The following is a 20,046-nucleotide window of genomic DNA, read 5'->3' on the forward strand; positions in this document are numbered from 1 at the left end:
AAAACAAGAATGAACCATTGATCATTCGAGGAAGAACTGAGGGAAACAAAGCATGCATTTAATACAACAAACAATAGGAGGGAGTGTGGCAAGTGACAATTAAAGGTACCTTGAGTACAGTAAGAAGAAAATCAATTAGGATGAGAAAGAGGATCTCTGAAATTAAATTAATAAGGAACACAAAACAAGATAGTTAAATATTCTTCAGGCACATACAGTATATGAAAAAATTTTAGCATGGATGGAGATAGGCTGACTGGATGTCTAACAGAATAAAATCACAGGTATGAATAGTGAAGTGGCAGAAATACTGAATCAGTATTTTTCCTCAGCAGTTACCAGGCAGATAGATCAGAAGTACATAACATCAGAATATATAATTAGAAATAAGATACCATATTTTAAATAGGAGCAGTATTAAAAAGAGAAATATTAAATAAACTGATTAAACTCAAAGAGGATAAAACCCTTTTACCTTATATTTTTGTGCATTCCCTCCATCAGGGGACCAAGTATTACTTTCATTCTCTTGTATCATAAAGAGAAAATCAGTTTAAAGAAATCAGATTAGCTATGAAGGTGTTTTAGTGAATATTGAAGGCCCCATTTAAGTCAGTCACAATAACGTCATGTATATAGAAATAATCTGTGGTATAGATTTATATTTTTTTCAAGGATAAATACAACATTTTCCTTAACGTTATATTGGATCACAAAGGAATAGTTCAGGGATTGATCATATTTTGGATTTTGTTTCTATATTAATGCACAGCCTCAATGTCACTACCACCAGTGATCCCTGTAATGTTAATATCAGGAAAAACTTCATTACTATTGTTATGAGTTGAATTAATCTAACCTGACACAGTAAAAGAAATCTTTGATTTACAAAATCTTAGCTTTGAGGGTGGTTCTAAATTTTAAATATCCTCAAGCAAGCACACTGCAATTCATTAACATTATGGAAATAAGTAGCATCTGTTTGGCTTGTTTCCATCAATAGTGTTGAGCCTCCTGTCAATGTTATCTAGTGTTAGAGTCTGCAGAGTAAGAGTTAATTGATTCAAGGTTTTCTAGAATTTAGAAACAATCGTGGTTTTAGAGCTGGCCAGTGGATCTCTGGTTGGCTCATCAGAAACACAGTGAATATACAGAATGAAACTGTGATTCAGTAGGTTCCAACCAGAAGCTTCACCAGTTCCAAGACATTATTGTAAATAATTTGTTATTTTAGCCATTATTAGTTTTATCATATTTTTCCTCTGCAGAAGAAAAAATATATTTATCGTACAACTAAGGTGTAGCAACAGAGGCTTCAAATGAATTTTTTGTCTTCATGAAAGTACAATTTGTGAATGGCACAGTAGTGGTGGGTGGCGCAGTGAAACAGCTAGTAGAGCTGTTGCCTCATAGCTCCAGTGACTAGAGTTCGATCCTAACCTCTGGTGCTGTCTGCGTGGAGTTTGCATGTTCTGCCTGTGACCACGTGGGCTTCCTCTGGGTGCTCTGGTTTCTTCCCACATCCCAAAGACGTGCAGATTGGTAGGTTAATTAGCCACTATGAATGGCCCCTGGTGTGAGGATGAGTGGTAGACTCTGAGGGGAGTTGATGGGAATGTTGGGAGAATAGAATGGGATTAGTGTAGGATTAATGCAAATGGCTGCTTGATTGTCAGCACTAACTTGTTGGGCCGAATGGCCGATTTCCGTGCTGTATGACTCTGTGAGTATAATTAGTTATTCGCTGCTAAAGGCCATTTGGTGGGAATATAACCTTAATACTCTCACTGCATATTCTCTTGAATATTAATTCACTCTTGTCGATGAAAATAGTTCTGGAAATTTCTTTGGTGGTTCTATAAATATAGCAGAAGGTCGGCAGATGATTCAGATAGATCCATAAATGAGATTTCAGCAAGTCATCTGAATTTACAACAGCTAATGGTGGAAACCCCTTTGAGAAAATTCCCCCTGTTAGATATGTTCTGTTATACTCAAACCATGTAAGTTTCACATTCGTGCAAGTCTAAACGATGTTATACCAAATCTGGGTTTGAAGAGTGAATTGATGCTGGCGGGAATGAGCAGTGAGACTACTTAGGTTAAGTTCTCACCTTCACACTGTGCTAATATACTCTGTTAATATAGTGTTAATGTACCCTGAAAGCTTTTGTCTGGCAGTTAGTACAAGGAAGTTTGGTCATCCAAATGGAAATTCTGAGTCAGTTAGGGTTTCTCCACTGTGTGTTAAAACTGTGGAAACATCTGCAATGCAAATGAATTAAATGTGTTAAACCTTGGAAGATCAAAGGTATACAAAGTGACAACATTATCCTATGATGAAGGGAAGGTGCAAATGTGTTGCACATACTGCTTCAGTACAAAATTGCTCCCATAAATTTCTACACAGAGTTGCTGAGTTTAGCTTCGTTATAAGGGGAGGCTTTCCTATTGGAGATAAAAGAAAAAAAGTGTGCTGTCTTGAATTGCTGTTGTGAGTTAATCTTAATAAATTAAATTTTGTATTTTCTGTCATGGTCTTTACTTTATAATCTATGGCCACATGCTTAAACTCTGCACATGATGGGATCACTTGGAAATAATTTGTCCAAAGCTTCCATTATTTAACATTTTTGAGGAATTGAAAGATCTCCCCGTGCATATCATGTTCTTAAAAGGAAGGGAAGTCAAATCAAAATACATGCAATTGATTTTTCTGTAAGAAAGTCCCTTCCCAACAAAGTTGCAAAGATTATGATCCACAGAGAAAGAATCATGGAAAATGAGTGACTTTGACCTGACCTCCAGGGGCAATACAGTCAAACCACATGAAGCTATTTTTCAGATTGTGGGAGGCACAAATCTCAGTAAGGACCAGGAATACAAAATGACTGATTGCCCTTTAAATAGCACAGTTTTGGAGGGAAACGGGGTTACTAAAAGCAGGCTGTTCTGTGAGTACTTGAGAACTTTTGTTTTGCAGACGAGTGAGTTTGAATATCTCCCTGTAAATGATCTTTGTGTGTTAAAAGAAGTGCTTAGGAGAATGAAAATCCCACCAAAAAAGTGACATGATAAATTTCACACAGTGCTAAAACACCCAGACATATGCTCAAATTTTCTGTACTCTGGGTTAAGTTCATTTTTAATAGAACAGCCATATTTTTTGTTTGGGAGTTGTGTGACTAAATTTCTAGCCCTGAATTTCCAATGCACTCTGAGCACAAGGCACTGATCTGGAGCTTGGTAAAATCCCTATAATATGGTTTATTATATTACAGCAATGTTACAAAGAGCTTGTTTACAAAAACACAGACTTTCACTCTACTGATTTCTGGCACACCAGATCCTTCATATGTTACTTGTTGCCATTGACAATGACAGTACTCTCTTTCATTTAAGTCTGGCTCCATAAATTTAAATGTGTTTACAACTTGTGTCTCTGTTGCTGTTCATAAATCTGCTTCTTAGTGTTCTGTCAAGTTGATGGCTCTGGAACTTTTCAACTTGCTGCATTAGATGTAAGTGACAAATAGGAAATCTGCGTCTCAGTGGCACAGAATACCCGATCAGCCAACCTTATTTGATCTGGTATATTTGGCAGGTATTGGGGACTCTATTGTAGTGCTGAACAGGAGCACTATTAACCTGCACCTTTCAATCCAGTGCAAGGCACACATGAAATTCATCCTGCCCACACAGTTCAATGATTTCTGTATCCAGCCAGTGCGTCACCATGGGGTCCAATTGTGTCATTGGTTATTGTCATTTCAAGCCAGCTTTCATTGCTTAAAGGCAAGCTTCATCCCTTAAAAAGGACAAACAGGATGGGCAGGTAGGTAGTTTGTGTGGTTGTGCGCTCCTTGCGCCATTTACCCAAGGGCTCTATGTGCTCCCTATGCCTGGCCTCAAGGTTCTCAATACCAACCTAAGTGCTTCTTCTCCACTTGAGACGTTATGGGCCAGAGATTCCCAGGATTTGTGAGGAAGTTGCTTTTCTTTGTAGGAACACCACAACCTTGAACCTTTTTCTTGGTCAACCTGGGAGTCCCTTCCTATAACAGAGCTCAGAACAGAAAAGTTGTTTTGAAAGTCTGGTGCTGGGTATGCCAATGATGTGGCTTGCCCAATGTTGCCAGCTGGGTGTAACTAGGAGTTCAGTGCGGAAGATGTTAGCTTGAGAGAGGACACTGAAATAATGTATTTGTCCTTCCAGTGAATTTGGAAGATTTTGTAGAGATGGCACTAGTGATATTTTTCCAGTGCCTTGAGGTGGCACTGGAAAAATTTCCTCAGTCAATCGCAGGCTGTGCAGGTGCACTGAGAACATAAGAAATGGGAGCAGGAGTAGGCTACCTGGCCCGTCAAGCCTGCTCTGCCATTCAATAAGATCATGGCTGATCTGGTCGTGGACTCAGCTCCACCTACCTGCCTTTTCCCCATAACCCTTAATTCCCCAACTGTGCAAAAATCTATCTAACTATGTCTTAAATATACTGCTTCCCTGGGCAAAGAATTCCACAGATTCACTACTCTCTGGGAAAAAGCAGTTTCTCCTCATTGCTGTCCTAAATGTCCCTGAATCTTGAGGCTATGTCCCCTAGTTCTAGTCTCACCTACCAGTGGAAACAATTTTCCTGCCTCTATCTGGTATTGGTATTGGTTTATTATTGTCACTTGTACCGAGGTACAGTGAAAAACTTGTCTTGCATACCGATCGTACAGGTCAATTCCTTACACAGTGCAGTTACATTAAGTTAGTACAGAGTGCATTGATGTAGTACAGGTAAACAAGAAATAACAGTACAGAGTAAAGTGTCACAGCTACAGAGAAAGTGCAGGGCAATAAAGTCATAGTCCATCTCATTGTATAAGGGAACTGTTCAATAGTCTTATCACTGTGGAGTAGAAGCTGTCCTTAAGTCTGGTGGTACGTGCCCCCAGGCTCCTGTATCTTCTACCTGACGCTGGCTGCTACACCAAGACAACGAGAGGTAAAGACAGAGTCCAAGGAGGGGAGACTGGTGTCCGTAATGTGCTGGGCTGTGTCCACAACTCTCTGCAGCTTCTTGTGGTCTTGGGCAGAGCAGTTGCCGTACCATGCCGTGATACATCCTGATAGGATACTTTCTATGGTGCATCAGTAAAAATTGGTGAGAGTCAAAGGGGACAAACCAAATTTCTTTAGCCTCCTGAGGAAGTAGAGGCGCTGGTGAGCTTTCTTGGCCATGGCATCCACGTGATTTGTCCAGGACAGGTTGTTGGTGATGTTCACTCCCAGGAACTTGAAGCTGTCAACCCTCTCGACCTCAGCACCATTGATGTAGACAGGTGTATGTACACTGCCCCCTTTCCTGAAGTCAATGACCAGCTCTTTAGTTTTGTTGACATTGAGGGAAAGGTTGTTGTCATGACACCATTCCACTAAGCTCTCTATCTCCTTCCTGTACTCCGACTCATCACTGTTTGAGATATGGCCTACAACGGTGGTATCATCTGCAAACTTGTAGATGGAGTTAGAGCAGAATCTGGCCACACAGTCATGAGTGTATGGGGAGTAGAGTAGAGGGCTGAGGACACAGCTTTGAGGTGCGCTAGCGTTGAGAATAATCGTGCCGGAGGAATTGCTGCCTATCCTCACTGATTGCGGTCTGTTTGTTAGAAAGTCAAGGATCCAGTTACAGAAGGAGATGTTGAGTCCTAGTTCTTGGAGTTTGGTGACAAGCTTGCTTGGGATTATTGTATTGAAGGCAGAGCTGTAGTCAATAAGCAATAGTCTAACGTAAGTGTCTTTACTGTCCAGATGCTCCAGAGTTGAGTGAAGGGCCAGGGAGATGGCATCCGCTGTAGACCTGTTTTGGCGATAGGCGAATTGCAATAGGTCCAGGTTGTGTGGGAGGCTGGAGTTGATGCGTGCCATGACCAACCTCTCAAAGCACTTCATGATGGTGGATGTCAGAGCCACTGGTCGCTAGTCATTGAGGCATGTTACCTTGCTTTTCTTTGGTACCAGGATGATAGTGGTCTTCTTAAAACAGGAGGGAACCTGAGATTGAAGCAGGGAGAGGTTGAATATGTCCGCAAATACTTCTGCCAGCTGATCAGCACAAGATCTGAGCACGCGGCCCAGGACACCATCTGGGCCAGGTGCTTTCCTAGTGTTCACTCTTCGGAAGACTGACCTTACGTCCTCCACTGTGATCACAGGTTCAGCTGTGTTGGTGGCTGTCAGAGTGGATGGTGACAATCCACTTCCTTTTTGTTCAAAACGTGCATGGAGTGCATTAAGTTCATCAGGAAGGGATGCACTGTTGTTAGCTATGCAGCCTGACTTCATCCTGTAGCCTGTTATGGCATGTAAGCCTTGCCATAACTGGTGGCTGGTCAGAGACTCTATTTTGAGTTGGTATTGCCTCTTGGCATCTCTTATAGCTTTACAAAGTCCCTTTCATAATTTTATATGTTTCTATAAGATCCCCTCTCATTCTTATGAATTCCAGCGAGAACTCAGGCAACTCAATCTCTCTTCATAGACTAACCCCCTCATCTCTAGAATCAACCCAGTGAACCTGCTCAGCACTGCGTCCAAAGCCAGTATATCTTTCCTCAAGTAAGGAGACCAGAACTGCATGCATTACTCCAGGGGTGGCCTCACTAGTACCCTGCACTGTTGCAGCATAACCTCCCTGCTCTTAAATTCAATCCCTCTAGCAATGAAGGCCAACATTCCATTTGCCTTCTTGATAACCTGTTGTACCTGCAAACCAACCTTTTGTGATTCATGCACAAGTACTCCCAAGTCCCTCTGCACAATGGCATGCTGCAATCTGAAATCAGGGCAGTGATGAATTTTATCATTGATGTCCAGCTTCACTAAGAAGCAGCTCCTGAAATATGGGAAGTGAGACCATGTTCTCCAGGGTCTTTGCATGAACCTTTACTGTCAGAGGGCAGCATGATACACCAGGGGCAGGTTGGTACTTGTATTACGGATGTTAAGTGTTAAGACCAATCCTTTTGTACTTTTCAGTGAATTATTTGTGATTGCCTTGGAGCTCAGCCTCTGAGCATGCACAACTGCAAGAGTTGTCTGCATATTGCAACACCTCTATTGTGGTGAACCCAGTTATGGAATTCAGTCATCATAATTGAACAGTTTCAGATTTGTTCTGAATAACATCTTTGCTTCTTGCAGAAGATTTTTTGCATCAAGAAAGACTGAGTAAAATATTGAGGCAATGACACAGCCTTGCCTGACACTGATCTTCACTGAGAATGGCTCTGTTGTAGACCCATTGTTTGGTATCATGGCTTGCATGCTGTCCTAATGTGGAGATGAATTTCTGTGGACATCCAAATTTGAGGAGAGTCCAATGCAATCCCTCCTGGTTGATGGACTCAATGGCTTTAGTGATGTTAAAAAGGCCATGTGTGGTTGTTGATGATGCTGCCTGCATTCCTCTTGGAGTTATGCAATCTGGAATCACACAGCATGAAAACAAGTCCTTCAGCCTACCCTGTCCATGCTGACCATCATGTACCCATCTATACAAATCTCAGTTACCAGCACCTGGGCAAGAGCCCTTTAGGCCTATAAGTTGTGAAGATCATACCCACTGTGCTTCTCAATGGATGGATTCCACACTACTGTGTACGGAGCAACTCCTCAACCACTGTTTAGAAGGACCCTGAGGATAACTTCTCCTGTGGCAGACAGCAAGCCAGTCCCTCCACTGTTGGATTTGTCTTGTTTCTTACTCAGGTGGGGCAGCCGATATATCCTCCTCTTCCCCAATGCGGGCAAAGAGATGGTGGATTCATGACTGAAGCTCTTCGCTATGGAATTTTAGAATTTCAATAGGGATACTGTCTGCTCCTGATACTTTGTTATTTTTAGTTGGTATATAGCCATTTTGATTTTCTGCCAGTCAGGAAAGGTTGCAAAGCTGGATCGATTTGGCTGCTGATGTAAGGAGCCAAGAGCGCTCACATCAAGAACAATTAAGGTTGAGAAGTTCTTTGATCTGTTCCTTCTAGTGGGAATTGACTGCCTCTGTGCCCATTAGTGAGTTTGCCTCCATTCTAAGCCCTCAGTGGGGTAGGGCTTGGGTATTTGGGCCATATATAGTGTTGGATTTGACTGTTTAATATATATCTTTTCTTTTAGGTAATTTTTACATGTATAGTGTTTAATACACCTCAAGTGTCTGTACAAGGTATAACCGCTTCTTAGCTTATTGGTTCAGCCATCAGGTGAATACGTGTTTTCTCATTGGTTGATTTTGCCACAGGTATCTAATAGGTTTTCTGATTAGACTATTGTTATCTAAGGAGTACCTCTTATCTCAGGTATAAAAGGTGTCGATTTTTGTTAATCACCCTCTTGGTCTCTTCCCCCTCCCTCTCGCTCATTTTAGTTCTTTTGTATCGGCTTATCTCCTAGTAGTAAAGCTAGTGCCATGTGCTCTGTGACTGTTTCTTTGTTTTAAACTTTTCCAATAAAACTTTGTGAAGCACCTAGTTGTTTTCAACTCATTCTCGGACTCCTGAAAGAACCTGCAGATTTGAAAATAACCGGATCCGACAAAAGCCTTGACACTGCTGAAGAGCCTACTCGTGTCATGGCTGTCAATGAGTTGCTCAGCTCCTTCCATCCACTGTCGGTTCTGATCAGAGGTTTTCTCCTGGATGTCTGCCTTCTGGCCCCTCTGGATCTGTTTCTTTTCCATTCCAGAAAGACCTCATGTTTGCATTTAATCAATTCCTCTATCTCCTGGTCATTCTCATCAAACCAGTCCTGTTTGTTCTTGGTAGAAAAGCCAAGAGTCTCTTCACAGGTGTCGATGTTGCTGGAGTTCAGGGCAGCCCATACACTGTTGGCTGGGAGTTGTCAGGTTGTCTGATAAGTGTGACTCTGTGGGGTTCTCGCAGAAATACTTGGTGCTGATATTCTGCGGCCTGGTTGATGGAAAGAACTGAACTTATTAGGTGGGGGCAGTCCAGTGATCATTGATACCTTCATGGCGTGAGTGATGTGAATATACTTACAGTCCCTATGCTTGGACAATGATATAATCTAACAGATGCCAGTGCTTGGACTGGGTGTGTTACCATGATGTCTTGTGCTTGTCCCTCTGATGAGACAGGGTGTTGATTACATCAAGACTGTCCTCCAAGCAGCTTGTCAGGAGAAGGAGTTAGGAATTAGCTTTCCCTATTCTTTCCTTGGCAGAACTTTGTGTTCTTTCCCACTCTAGTGTTGAAGTCTTCAAAGCAGATCAGTTTCTCTCCCTTTGGGAAGTGGATCAGGACTTTTTTAAGGTCAGAGTAAAAGTTCTCCTTAGCTCCATCTGAACTTCCAGGGTTGGGGTATATGCACTGATGACTGTCATGGGTTGGTTCTGTGTTAGTGTGAACTGTGGGGTCATCTGGTATCTAACAATTCTGCAGTGGGAGTCACTGAGATGCCAGACCATCTCACTCTTGATGGCGAAGCTCAATATGAGTGAGCTTCATACGTGCACCACATGCTGAATTGACAATACATTGGCACCCACCACACCCAAACAATGGCCAGCGTGCAATTAAATCTGCAAAGTCGGCAAAAATAGACCTTTTCCAAACAACCTGCTGGAAGAACTCAGCAGGTCGAGCAACGTCTGTGGGAGGAAAGGAATTGTCAATGTTTTGGGTCAAAGCTCTGTTACAGGACTCCTTTTTTTAACTTCTGCAGAAGTGTTGACAATTATTTTCCCCCTGCAGATGCTGCTGAGTTTCTCCAGCAGATTGTTTGTTGCTCCAGATTCCAATGTCTGCAGTCTCTTGTGTCTCCACGGACCTTTTCCAATATTTTGCGCTCAGCAATTTTAAATGATTTGAATGTTTGATGTTGGCTTTCTGCACAAGCTAAAAAAAAAGGGAATGAGAAGGCCATTACTGTTTTAACATGCTTTTCTGAGATGGCTTTATTACCTTAGCTACAATCAATCTTGATCATGTTAAAAATGGAGTAGAGGAATTTCATACTGATACAGTAGGTCTGGGATATTTATTCATTTGCCCTCGTGGGCCACAACAATTGCAGAAAGTAGCCTGAAGTAAATTGACTTAATTAAGCTGCATGCATCAAAAAAGTACAAATGAAGTTTGCCTAATTATTCAGCAGAGAAGCATCTGATTTGAAAGCAATCCTGTACCAAATTCTTGTGGAGAACTAGAAAGTTCGAACAAATAATAAATGTAAGCTCAGCTGAAGCTGCATTTCTTGTGTTTTAAAAGACAATCCGAGGGACAGCCCTGTTCTAGGAAACAGCCAGTATGCATGGGAATAGTTGAATAGTCAAGTAACTTCCTTCTCTGTTGCAATGTCCTGTGGCTCAAGAAGTTCAAGTACATCTTTCACTGGTGTTCTATAGCTCAACGTCCCATCAGACAAGTGTTAGAAGTGATAGAGTTACAAGGACCTTTCACAGCCAGGTCAATTTTCAGTACCACACTGTACACAGTTAGAGGAGAACCAAATAAGCAAAATAGACCTCTTTGTATTCTTGTGGAAAAGGTAATGAATCGCTATGACATTGATGTGAGTTTTGGCAATAGTTCCACAACCTTAAGACATGATAATTAACTGCCAGCTGTTGGTTAACAGAATGCACAATGTATGTTCCAAAAATTACAGAGCAATAATGGACTGGGAGGTTATGTCCTTGGATGTACTTTTGTATATTTCATATTTTGAATTTAATACTTTTCCAGCTGGCAACAAGACTTAATAATTTTTCATGGCACTGAGGGTCTGACATACTTGCTGGAATGCTATGCTGAAGAGATCCATTTTAGTTAAAATAAAAGTGTTTGGCCATATTCTTGGCTCCAGAATGATTGACTTGTGTTAATTCCATTGATTTCTAATGCTCTGTGTTCCCATTTGTGTTGTGTCTCTTCAGAGGTAGAATCATCTGCAGTCAAGCTCTCCTCCTTACGTGATCTTCCTGATCATCTGCAGGAACTCTACCAGAAGGGCTTTGTACTGGCTGGTTTTCACCCTTTCATACAGTCCATTGATGGACAGAAGAAAACTCCATTAGAGAAAATATTCAGAGCTATTTTGATCAAGGCAGCAGTGAGGTAAAGTTGGCCAAATAAGTGGGAGATAAACACAGGCTCTGGGTTACTGAAATAGATTTTCTTCATAGTAAATTTATCTTTATTTTTGTAGACAAAGAGTTATTTAACAATATAACTATTTAAGTTATTTATTCAAGAGTTTAAATTTCACAGGAACTCAGATCATAAAAAAATGGGTTCCTAATTTAAAAAGCAAGTGGAATTTTGAAGCGCTTGTTTTTAAATGAAGTCTGAATTTATTGACTCAAACATATGCAATGGTTTTTGTGAAAGATTCCTGTCATGGAATGTCTTTATGTCAACTGTTTTAAAAATTAACTTGGTTGAAGGAAAGGACATTATCTAATTCAATTGTAAGTGACTCTCATGCCATATTATACAAACAATGTCTAGTCAAGGGTTATCAGGGTAGATCATTGCCCAAGGTTACTAATGTAATTGAGCTATAATTACCTACTTAAGGTCACATCTGTAACCTGATGGATAATTGCTCATCTTGCAACCAAAGCAATACAATCGATATTTTCTTAATATACCCTTGGGCTCACATTCAAAAGAGAAAATTTCTTTCATTCATTTCCAACAGGCTATTACAAACTTGCACTTTAAGGCATAACAGGCAGAAGTTATCTGCCGATATAAATTAATGTGAAAGCTGAATTCAATTGCTGAACAGTTTACTTTAAGCTAAAGCCAGGTAGATTTTCAGCACACATGTACAACAACTTTAGATACAAAGTCTATTTTCTGTATGACTATGGGGAAAATCTGATAACATTAGTAGTATCCCAAAGGCACACCATTTAATTTTTATATTAGTTTTGTTATTACTTGCTCCATATGGCACACAATTCCTAGTGGTCAGTGTGGCCACTGCATAAAGATGTTTAAAAAAGTTACATTTATTAAAAAATATTAAAAAGAATAACAATAAATCTCTGCCTGTGGACTTAAAACATTTATTCTATCTCTGGAAATTCCTGACATTTTTAAATCTGTGCAATATAATTAGGGATATCTTCATTGGGAATGTATCAGTTACCAAATGATTAAATCTGACTACAAACAAGCTAATGACATTGTATTACAATTCTCCCCCAAAGTATTAATTTCACCTTTGCTTAAAAGTACTAAATGCAGAGTAGGAACAGATTATGCTGGAGAGATACCACTGTCCAGAAAGTGGGTTCATTTGTGCCTGTCTTTTATGGAAAAATCATCCCTAAAAATCATTTTGCATCCATTTTCTATTGAAGCCCTGCCCAATACAGTTTTGGGTGCAATTCACCCTACCACGTACAATTTTCCTGTCGTCATTTGTTCTCCTTCCCAGCTTGTTCTCATTCTCCGCCTCGCCCTACTTTTGTCCCCATCTCCTTCATTTTGCCTTATTTTTAATGGAATTGACATGCTTCCCAGCAGGCAGTAAGCAAACGTGTGACAGCTAGGAGATCTGCAAGCACCTGCAGTCTGTGGTTGTGTTCCACTGTTTCTAACTGGGAGAGAACTATAATAGTGATTTTTTAAAGTGAGGCTATCCCAAATTGTGCCTCTGTTAGTTAGTGCAGCTGTCTCACAGGCCCAGCAATCCAGGTTTTGAGGCTGACTTTCTGGAATTTGCATGTTCTCCTTGTGCCAGTGGGCTCCCCCGAGGTACTTTGGTTTTCTTTCATATCCGAAAGAAGTGTTGGTTGTTAGATTAATTGGCCACTGTAAATTACTCTTAGTGTAGGTAGGTGGTGAGAGAAACAGTAGGGTATTAATGGACATGTGCAAGAGAATAGATCGCAGGGAAGTAAGTGAAACTTCTCTAAGTGAAAAGTGCTCTAAAACCTGGCCAAATGGTCTTCTTCTATGTCATAAGGATATATGGTAAAATTTTCCCCTTTTTTGCGACTATTTGCAAAACACATTTAATGCACCAAATAAGAATGAGGTCCAATTTCTAGACAGATTTATTCACCATCATTTGTATAAAAGAAAAATGGATGCATTTCTCAGACATAAATCTATCATCAGAACAACAAAGGCTACATGCTTCACAGTTAAGCTGCTTACTTTCTTCCTTGAAGATTTTTACACCTTTTTTAAATTATTATATTAGCATGGAGGTGGTAACACTTCAAATTTTGATTGCTAGGAAGACTTTTGTTAGTTTTAAGATTACACACTGTTCTGTCAGAAATGAAAAAATTAATTTGCATCACTTAGTTATAAAATACAACTGGGACTTTCTCCTTGTTTCCCCTCTGTTGGGATACAAAAACAATAGGAAACTTTATGTTATTCATGGTAATAAAAATGTTCTTCGTAAATACTGCTTTGATTTCTTGGGAAACAAATTTTACATATCTTTGGAATGTGGCAAAAAGGCACAGATGCATAAAGAAATTGAAGCAATTACACCCAGCCTATTTTCTTACAATAATTAATATAATTTTATTATAATTAGTTCAATGAAAAGATATTTATTTTAAAATATTTCTTTAAAAAGTCATAGACCAGAAAATAGCACTGCTAACTGTAAAGATGTGATGAACTAAAACTAAAAACCCAATCTACCACTTTGAGGAAACGTTACATCATGTCACTTCAAGTTAACAAACCCAGTGATCTTAGTTGTACTTATTCATGTGTGAAGTACTATGGAATTAGAATTGGGTTATTATTGTCATATGTACCAAGATACAGTGAAAAGCTTTTGTTTGCGTGCCATCCAGACAGATCTTTCCATACATAAGTACATTTAGGTAGTAAAACAGAATGCAGAATATAGTGTTCAGCTTAAAAGAACATTGTTCATAATTCTTGCAGTCTTAGAATTGAGATTTAAAAGAGTAGAATGATTATAATAAATGTAATAAATAGATTGGCTGAGAGCAGCTTGCAAAGAGTCACCATGCACCACGGCATCTTGCTATAAGCATTAACATTGTGAAGAAAGTATTCTGTTGACTTATCCTTGTCTGAGATTTATTTAATTTGCAAATATGCTTGCTTCCAAACAAAAAAGCAGCAAAAGACCATTAAAGTAGTCACAAGAAAATAGGTGCAGGTGGAGGCAAAGTGGACCCTCAAGCCTGCCCTGTCATTTAGTATGATCATGGCTGAGCAGCCCCAGTCCTCCTCTGTGCCAGATCCCTACGGTGATCCCTGCATAACTGCCAAACACCCCTCCCAATCCAGTGACTTTCCAAAGTTGGCAAGGTTCCTTATTTTAAATGCCTGTGGCAGGCAGCTTCACCTGTCTACTCAAGAGAATTATATACTGTAAGGCATGAGAGGGGTGGTACTGCAGCAATGTTACCACAATAAAATCTTTTACTTTTAGCTGTGGTGGGACTGGGGGGAAGGAGGATCTAAACCACCATTTGGAAAACTGGAATGTCTGGTGGTACCAGGCTAACTGCAGTTGCCAATGAAATCTTGATGTGACACCAGGATTGTAGAATCTCCAAACTTCCTGCATTCCCACCATGAACTCACTTTTGTTGCAGGAAAATACTCCTCATCCCTTAATTCTATATGCAATTCCCAATGTAAGACGAGGAACTGCTGGGTCCTAGCCTGGTTTGGTGTCCTCGAGGTGCACTGTTATTTAAATTATGGGAGCGGTGTAAGGAAAGGGCTTTGAATTTTCAGTCACCACGATAATGAGCAGTCAGTGCGTCACTGTTCTACATACAGGATGTTGATAGCTAAGCACATTCTTTGCAAAGTGGAAAGAAATATGTCAGGTCAAGTTAGGACTTTCACCTTGGGTTTAGTGAACCATGATCTTCACAAGTTCACTGTTGGTTTGCTGGAACAGTAATTCATTCCAAACAGCAGGGAGCACAGCACTTTTATAATGTTGAGCTAGTAATGATGTTTAAGAGGATCCTAGCATCATTGAAGGAAAGATAATAATACACTGCATTTTTTTCTGTGATTGAATCCAGATTGCTAATTTAATCCAAATGTTGTTTTCTGCTGTTAGAAAATGTGAAAACCTATGGGTCGGGTCCACGGCAGAAAATAATTTATGCTGCAGAAAGGACTTCCTTAAAATACATCATCATTGTTCACAAAATGAAGCTGCTTCTGTTGAAATCAGTAAGCTTTGCACCAGTATTTGAACTTCATTCCCTCATTAGGGTGTCTGTCGTGGATATTTTTACATACATATAGCCCTTAACCTCCAAGGGTGGTGCATCATGTATGGTGCATCAAAGAAGCCCAAGCCTTATTCTTAGGCATGTAATTTTAGACTTCATTCTCATATAAAGCAGGAGGCGGTGAGGTGACAAACAGATCCTTAAAGCCTGAAATAAAACTGGAAAATACTTGAAATACTCGACAGATCAGGTAGCATCTGTGGAAAGTGAAACAAGATTAATTTTTCAGTTCAGGTGAAGGGTCTTCAACCTGGGATGTTAATTCTGTTGCAACAAACAATCTGATGGAGGAACTCAGTGGGTTGAGCAGCATCTGTGGGGGGAAGGGAATTGCTGACATTTCAGGTTGAAAAACCCTGCATCAGGATTAATTCTGTTTCTTTTCCCACAGATGCTATTTGACCTGCTGTATATTCCTGGCATTTTCTATTTTTTTTTCTTAATTCAAGGAGATGTAAAATGGGCTATTAATCCCATTAATAATCCCGTTAATTCTCTCACGAGACTGCTGCAGTTTAATTCCACAGTGGAGGCCAAATTCCAATCTCAGTTTACAATTGTAGTGAGGAATTAGAACATAGAACAATACAGCACAGGAACAAGCCCTTGGCCCACAATGTTGTGCTGAACTAATTAAGCTAATGACTCCTAATTAAACTAATCCCACCTGTCTGTAAATAGGCCACATCCCTCCATTCTCTGCACATTCATGTGCCTATCTAAGAGCCTCTTAAATACCTCCGTTGTATCTGCCTCCACCACCACCCCTGGCAGCAAAATCCAGACACCTAAAACCCTCCGTGTAAAAAATTTGCTCTGCACATGTACTTTGAACTTTCCCCCTCTCAGCTTAAGTGCATGCCCTGCAGTATTAGACGTTTCAACCTTGGGAAAAAGATACTGGCTATTTACTCTATCTATGCCTCTCATAATTTTATAAACCTCTATCAGATCTCTCCTCAGCCTCTGCCTCTCCAGAGAAAACAACCTAAATTTGTCCAGCCTCTCCTTATAGCACATGCCCTCTAATCAAGGCATCATCCTGGTAAACCTCTTCTGCACCCTCTCCAAACCCTCGACATCCTTCTTATAATGGGGCAATCAGAATTGAATGCAATACTCCAGATGCAGCCTAACCAGAGTTTAATAAATCTGCAACATAACTTCCTGACTCTTGAACGCAATGCCTTGACTAATAAAGGCAAGCAAGCCATACGCCTTCTTTAGTCAACTTGTCTGGCCACTTTCAGGGAGCTATGGACTTGGACCTGAAGATCCCTCTGTACATTAATGCTGTTAAGGGTCCTGCCATTAACCATGTACTTTCCCTTTATGTCTGATCTCTCAAAGTGCAACACCAAACTCTTGCCCGGATTGAACTCCATCTGCCATTTCTCCGCCCATATCTGCAACTGATCTATATCCCGCTATATCCTCTGGCAAGCTTCTACACTATCCACAACACCACCAATCTTTGTGTCATTTGCTAACTTACCAACCCACCCATCCATGTTTTCATCAAAGTCATTTATGTATATTGTAAAGAGCAGAGGTCCCAGCACAGATCCCTGCGGATCACCACAAGTCACGGATCTCCAGCAAGAATAAGACCCATGGACCATTACCCTCAGTCTTCTATGGGCAAGCCAATTCTGAATCTAAACTGCCAAGTCACCATGGATCCCATACATCTTAATCTTCTGGAATGAACCTCCCATTAGAGATCTTGTCAAAATCCTTACTAAAATCCATGTACACAACATTCATAGCTCTACCTTCATCAATCACCTTCGTCATATTCTCGAAAAAATCAAATTAGTAAGAGGTGACCTGCCCCGCATAAAGCCATGCTGGCTGCCCCTAATTAAGCCATGCTTTTCCAAATGTTCTATCCCTAAGCATCCTCTCCAATAGCTTCCCTCCAACTGACATGAGATTCACTGGTTTACAATTTTCTGTATTATCCCTATTTCCCTTCTTGAAGAAAGGAACAACATTACCTACTCGCCAGTCGTCTGGGACCTTGCCTGTGGCTAAAGAGGACACAGAAAAATTGGTCAAGTCCCCAGCATTCTCATCTCTTGCCTCTCTCAATACCCTGGGGTATATCCCATCAGGCCCTGGGGACTTATCCACCTTAACCTTCTAAAGTTTGGTAAATTGGTTTATTATTGTCACATGTACCGAGATACATGTAGGATTCCTTCATGTAGCATGCCTTCTGGAGACCCAGCACCACCTCTTTCTTTATTTTAAAATGCCCTAGCATATTGGCATACCCCACACTATCATTCATGTCCTTCTCCTTGGTGAATACCAATGCAAAGCACTCATTTAAGACCTCGCCCACATCCTCTGCCTCTAAGCACATGTTCTCTCCTTTATCCTTGGGCGGTCCTACCCTCTCCCTAGTTATCCTCTTGCTCTTGATGTATGTATAGAATGCCTTGGGATTCTTTTTAATCCCACTTGCCAACGACTTTTCATGGTCTCTCCTGGCTCTCCTAACTCCCTTCTTGAGTTCTTTTCTAGCTTCTTTATATTCCTCAAGGGCCCTGTTCGATTATAGCTTTCTTAACCTTACATATGCTTCCTTTTTCATATTGACTAATTCACAACCTCTCTCATTATCGAAGGTTCCTTTACCTTCCCATCCTTGTCCTAACCTTTTACTGTAGCATACCGGTACTGTACTCTGTGCAGTTGGTCTTTAAACAACCTCCACATGTCATATGTGGACTTGCCAAAAAGCAGCTGTTCCCAATCTAGTCTCCCTAGCTCCTAAAATAAGATAAGATAAGATAAGATAAGATTTCTTTATTAGTCACATGTACATCGAAACACACAGTGAAATGCATCTTTTTGCGTAGAGTGTTCTGGGGGCAGCCCGCGTCACCACGCTTCCGGCGCCAACATAGCATGCCCACAACTGCCTAATACTCTTGAATTGCAAAATAATTGCACAATATTTAGCTTACACTTTGATAGTTAAACTACTTTGTGTACTGCAAGCAGATTACAACAGTTTTTTAAAGTCTCGTTTATGCAGCAGAGAAATGAGAGACTCCAATTAGTTATCTTTGAGTTAAAGAGAAGGTTTTGGGGGCTAATCCCAGTTAGATGTTATGGTTTTACAGAAAGGGCAGAAAACTCAGTATAAGTTCAGCAGACACACTAAAGTTCTTGTACTTAAGCTTTTAGACTTCAATATTATGAGTAGTTTATTAGTTTAAAAATTCAACTGAAACATATACTTCTACTTAGGTGGAATCCACAGTGTTCATGGTTTCAGGATTTGTGGTGCTGACTTCTGTACTACATTTACACAAAATTACTCTTCTGAACACAATTTAATTTTATTGCCTTGTTTTTAGATGCAGGGATTGCCCCTGTTCCTTATCCTGATAATTTCTTTTGTGTTTTAAATTAGATGCTGCTCACATCCTTTGGAAAGTTTTAAGAGTATCCAATGGGTTACTCATAAACCTGAAAATTTCTGGAGGAAAATGCAATAGAGAATTGCCACAGGACAATGTCCTACAAAAGCAATGTCATAAATGACCGATAAATCTGTGAATGTTGGCCCAAGACCACAAGAGGACTCCATGCTCTTGTTTGAATAGGATCATGGATTTTCTTTCATGCATTTGAATAGGCAGATAGAATTTAATATTTTGTTAAAAGCACAGCAAATTGGATAGTACTTCAATCCCTCAATGCTGCACTAAATTATCAGCTTTAACCATGCATTCAAATGAGTATTATCGAATCATAGAATTATACTGCATGGAAACAGGACATTCAACCCAAATTGTCCATGCTGACCAGTGGACACCCTTCCATATTAATCCCATTGCCCAGCACTTGGTCCATAGCTCTCTATGCCTAGGTGATACAATTTCTCATCAAGACACTTCTTAAATGCTGTCAGTGACCCAGTTTCAACCATTCTCTCAGCTGTGCATTCCAGGTACTTACCACTCTCTGGATGAAGAAGGTCCTACTCATATCCTTCCTAAATATCTTCCTCCCCCTTATCCTCTAGTTTTATCTACCTCTGATATAGGGAAAAGTTTCCTGCAGTTTACCCTATCTATAGCCCTCATAATTTTATATACCTCAGTTTTAACCTCCTCCACTCCATCTGGTCCTGGGGATTTATCCATCTTTAAGCTCACCAAAGAATCTTTATTTATGGAGACTTGCACTAGGCGTTTGCCCACCCCTTTACTGAATCCTCCAACTACAACGTTTGCTTCCTATGTGAATACCGATAGAAAGTATTCATTTAGGACCTCACCTATACTTTCTGGCTCCACACACAGATTGCCCCTTTTGTCACTAATGAGTCGTGATTTTTCCCTGGTTATTCTTTTTCCCTTAATATACTTATAGAATGTCTTTGGATTTACCCGAATCCTGCATGCCAGTAACTTCTTGTTACCCCTCTTCAATTTCCAAATTTCCTTTTTAAGTCCCTCCCTACACTTTTTATACTCACGATAATCCTCCCCCACCTTTAGTTTGCTATACCTGTCATATGCTTCCTTTTGTCTCTTTATCTGACCCTCAATATCCCTTGACATCCAGAGTTCCTTATACTTGTTACCCTTGGCTTTTACCCTTACAGGAACATGTTGACCTTGAACTCTTGCTATTTCTCCTATGCAGATGTAGATTTACTTGCAAGTGGGTGCTCCCAATCTATTTTTGCCAGGTTCTCCTTATGGTAATGATATTGGCTTTCCTCTAATTTAAGACC

The 20,046-nt window shown here is 40.3% G+C and overlaps 1 protein-coding gene across 1 annotated transcript in view; it reads left to right on the forward strand.

Moving 5' to 3' along the window:
* The window catches only part of LOC127570754 (raftlin-like), a 75,869-nt gene that overhangs the window by 23,226 nt on the left and 32,597 nt on the right, over positions 1 to 20,046 (forward strand). The window contains exon 3 of the mRNA XM_052016566.1: positions 10,947 to 11,127. Coding sequence (XP_051872526.1) covers positions 10,947 to 11,127 — 181 coding nt within the window. The remainder of the gene's footprint in view (positions 1 to 10,946; positions 11,128 to 20,046) is intronic.

This window comes from Pristis pectinata, chromosome 5 (genome assembly GCF_009764475.1).
Source record: "Pristis pectinata isolate sPriPec2 chromosome 5, sPriPec2.1.pri, whole genome shotgun sequence".
Taxonomy (NCBI): Eukaryota; Metazoa; Chordata; class Chondrichthyes; order Rhinopristiformes; family Pristidae; genus Pristis; species Pristis pectinata.